Consider the following 3,659-nt stretch of genomic DNA (forward strand, 5'->3'; position numbering starts at 1 on the left):
GAACTTCTTATCTGATCTCACTTCATGCACCATGTGAATTGGGACTGACTGAAATAATTTCACTGTACAAATGCAAAGCAGAGTCACATTGTTAAATCAGAAAATGTGGCAGTCTCTTACGAGGAAGAATTTTGCATCTTTAATATTAAAGTTAAAATTGGGCAGGGCTTAGGCTCAGGAAGAATGTGCACTGGCAGAATGTGAGGAGGCGATCAGTTGCACTGATTTAAAACTCTGTTGGTCAGTTGGTTTGTCTCAGTGGGAGTAAAAATATCTCAGCATGCTCTGCACACACATTATCTACCAATGAAAATCAATGGCAGATTTAAAATGCAAAATTAGAACAGCACAACAAATGGACGCATTAAATATTCCTATAGAAAGGTGACGGGCTGCATGCCCAGTTATTTGTTTAATCCATGCGCTTTCATAGAACATCAATAAGAAGTCTCAGTCATCATTTATTTTAGTGGTTACAAATATAACCTGAGAATATTACCACCATTGAACATCCTGCTTTTGTGGGAATGATGAAGAAACACGCACATACACCAATACTAGAGAAATACAAAGACTAGCTTAAGACAAAAAAAAAAAGTCAACACCAAACCCTTGTCAATCAAATCTAATCAAATGAAATCTACATTTACTAAATTATGTGAAACATTCCTCATTTCAGTTCCTCATGGATAAAATCACAAAATGCGTCAGATCGTGAAGGTAAAAGAGACATGAATGCTGTTTCATGTAGACTTTAAAGTGACTCTGCGGTAACGTTTTTCTCTCTTCCAGGACTTTGCAACTTCAACACAGTGTTCTGAGATGCTTCAGTTTCGCAGGATTCTGTTAAAGTGAATCTCTGTCAGCTTCTTCCATTACATGTCAGGTAAGCAAATGCATGAGCAGTAATAGGCTTGTTAGGGCAGTGTGTTTTCTTCATCTGTTGGAAGTTATTCACACAGCAGTACATTCATTCTGTTAATTAATAACTAACATCGAACATGATAATATTAAACATCATCTGCAACAGTAGTATACTACAATAGTTTTGTCTTCTTTCATTGAACACTTAATTCCTTGAAAGCTAAGCAGACTGGGCAAGGTGTTAAAAGGGCTTTTTCAGATAAATGGTCTTGGCAAAAAGGAACTACATTTGCAATTAGATAGATGCTAATTGGAGAATAAAATGAAGAGAGGAGAATCACTGGTCATTTTCCCTTTGTAACGCTGTTTAATTAAAAACCCTCGTCAGAATTGTAATTAAGACATGAGACTGGTAATCTTCAGTCTAATCAGTACACTTGTGTGTCTGACCTGAGTAAAACATGCTGTAACAAACACACAAAGCGCATATGTACACAACTCTTTATCAAAGCATCACATTTAAAAAAAAAAACGTTTCCCCCTTTTTCTACTAAAAGGACGTTTGTTGCTTTAGTGTTTTTTTTGTTCTTTTTTAAATTACATTTTATTTATCTTTTATAATATTGCATGATTAGAAAATAAATACACAAATGAACCACAATAGTTTTTTTCTTTTGAACCAAATGTTATGATCTCTATAAATCTCATAATGTGTTTGATTAATGATGAAACTTTCCATTTATGAGGCAGGCTCTTTGATCTTCTCAAAATAACAGTGTCTATTACGCTTTTACAACACCATTTCTGATCAAACTGTGTTTGAAATGGTTTACTATCATACTCCATGCTGGACATACCTGGGCTGCGTTTCCCAAAAGCATCGTAAGCTTAAGTACATCGTAGACCCATTAAAACCGATCAACTTAAACTTACGATGCTTTTGGGAAATGCAGCCCTGATCTCTTGAGAAAACGTAACTATTTTACAAGTTATGAGTTTACCGTGTCCTGTATGGTTTTTAAAGCAGTGCACGAGTGTGACACAATAATTTTTTTTTAAATAACTGTAGTTTGCTGAATCATTTTCACTAGACCTGTGTCTCGAAGCATTCCCAACTCTTCACTAGTCACTATCCTGAGACGAGACAAATACCAAGTCGAGAGCTTCCAGAAATCATCAGTCATTGGTGAAACTTCTACTGGTTTCTGCACAATCAGATGGTGTATTGCACATCTACCAGCAGGACCAACCTGGACCAAAGTAACCAGCCAAACCTGGACCCCCGATGAGCATGACCATTTTAAAAATCAGAGTTTGTCCAATGACATACTTAGAAAGCTGGCATGGTATGCAAAGTAAATGTATATGTTAGGAAGGAAGTTTAGCATTATGCAATTACTGACTACCTTCATTCCATTATGCTCCACTTGTATTTCACTCGGATGAAAATAATGAAGCTAGCAATATGTTGTAAAAGCTTACATCCACATTGTTTCATCAGAGATGTGTGTTTCTTTGTGCAAGTAGTCTCCAGATTCCAGGTCACGTATGTTCACACCTGGTGACCTCAGGCAGCGGCGTTTGCTCCTGCAGCGCCCCCTGTGGAGGAGTCTGACCGGATCGACCCGACACCACAGAGTTCTTCTGTAATTCCACTCCAAACCGAGGCGGGGCGCTCTGCAACTGTCTCCTGTACTGCACAAAGCTGCACGTCTTCAGAACGATGGCGAGGATGTTCTTGGCCATGAGTATCCCAGACACTCTGTTGTCCTTATAGAGGAGCATATTCCCTCCACGGATGAAGAGAGTGACAATGTTAATAGTCACCAAACTCAGAATGGGGTAGAGCATCATCTTGTGAGGACTGATGTTGATGCCTTGCATGCTGATCTCACTCAGAGACACGCAAGGCAGCACTAAAAGAAGAATATAACAGTAGAAAAACATCAGTCCCTCGGCCCAGAGCGGAAGCCCTTTCTTCTGCGGTTCCCACAGGTTGGCCTGGATGTCCAGAACATCCAGCAGATCCACCACCACCCAGAACAAACGGTTTCTGATCTCCTCCTTCTTCTTGAAAGCCTTCACGTAATCCATGTGGTCGATAGCGACCAGGATCAAGAAGAGTGTGGGAATACTAACGGAGAGCAGGAGCGTCAGAGCTTTCCGAGCCAATGCGTCCAGGCTCTTACGGTCAGCCTTGTAGTTCTGGTAAACAAAATACACCTTAATCTCCAAGACAAAAATGTAAAGGAACCAAAGTATCATGGCGTAGCCTCGTTTTGCCGTCCTCACTTCAGCCCCGACCCACACCGCCACGTACCGCAGCACGATGAGGAAGCAGAGGTCTCCCACCGTCACCATGATGCAAATGCCGATCTTCCGCGGGCCATGGTTCTGCTCCACTAGGTAGGCGTCCATCAGTGCCATGCTGCTCATGATGATGATAGTGGACAAGCAAACGTGTGGCTTGTTGGTGGGAGGCGGTGGCACCATCCTGCTGACCTCTTCCCTGAACCAAGGGGACTCAGAGTCTTCTGCTCCTCGATGCTGCTCCCATGGAGCTCCAGGATTCACTAGCTGGACACAAACAAATCACCAAGATGAAATCTAAATTATACTCTCTTCCCAGGTCACTCTATCTTGCCAATAACCTGCCTGAATTTAAATCGCTGCTCAAAACTCACTTGTTTTCAGAATGTTACCTTTCTTGTATTTAAATCTTTTTATTAAGGTATTCAATGAAACAATCCAATAGTTATTGTTACATACCATGATTTCAGTTTTATATATATATA

At 40.5% G+C, this 3,659-nt stretch overlaps 1 protein-coding gene across 2 annotated transcripts in view; it reads right to left on the reverse strand.

The window, feature by feature from the left end:
- Nucleotides 1–2,149: 2,149 nt before the first annotated feature.
- The window catches only part of LOC107568036 (transmembrane protein 121-like), a 4,499-nt gene continuing 2,989 nt past the window's right edge, over nt 2,150–3,659 (reverse strand). Inside the window, exon 2 of one of the 2 annotated variants that reach the window (XM_016253874.1) lies at nt 2,150–3,441. In XM_016253874.1, coding sequence (XP_016109360.1) covers nt 2,407–3,357 — 951 coding nt within the window. In that variant the 5' untranslated portion in view covers nt 3,358–3,441 and the 3' untranslated portion in view covers nt 2,150–2,406. Of the gene's footprint in view, nt 3,567–3,659 lie in introns of both variants that reach the window. The other variant, XM_016253873.1, reaches the window with a different exon arrangement.

The sequence above is a fragment of the Sinocyclocheilus grahami genome, unplaced genomic scaffold (assembly GCF_001515645.1).
Source record: "Sinocyclocheilus grahami isolate Dianchi unplaced genomic scaffold, SAMN03320097.WGS_v1.1 scaffold1208.1, whole genome shotgun sequence".
NCBI lineage: Eukaryota > Metazoa > Chordata > Actinopteri > Cypriniformes > Cyprinidae > Sinocyclocheilus > Sinocyclocheilus grahami.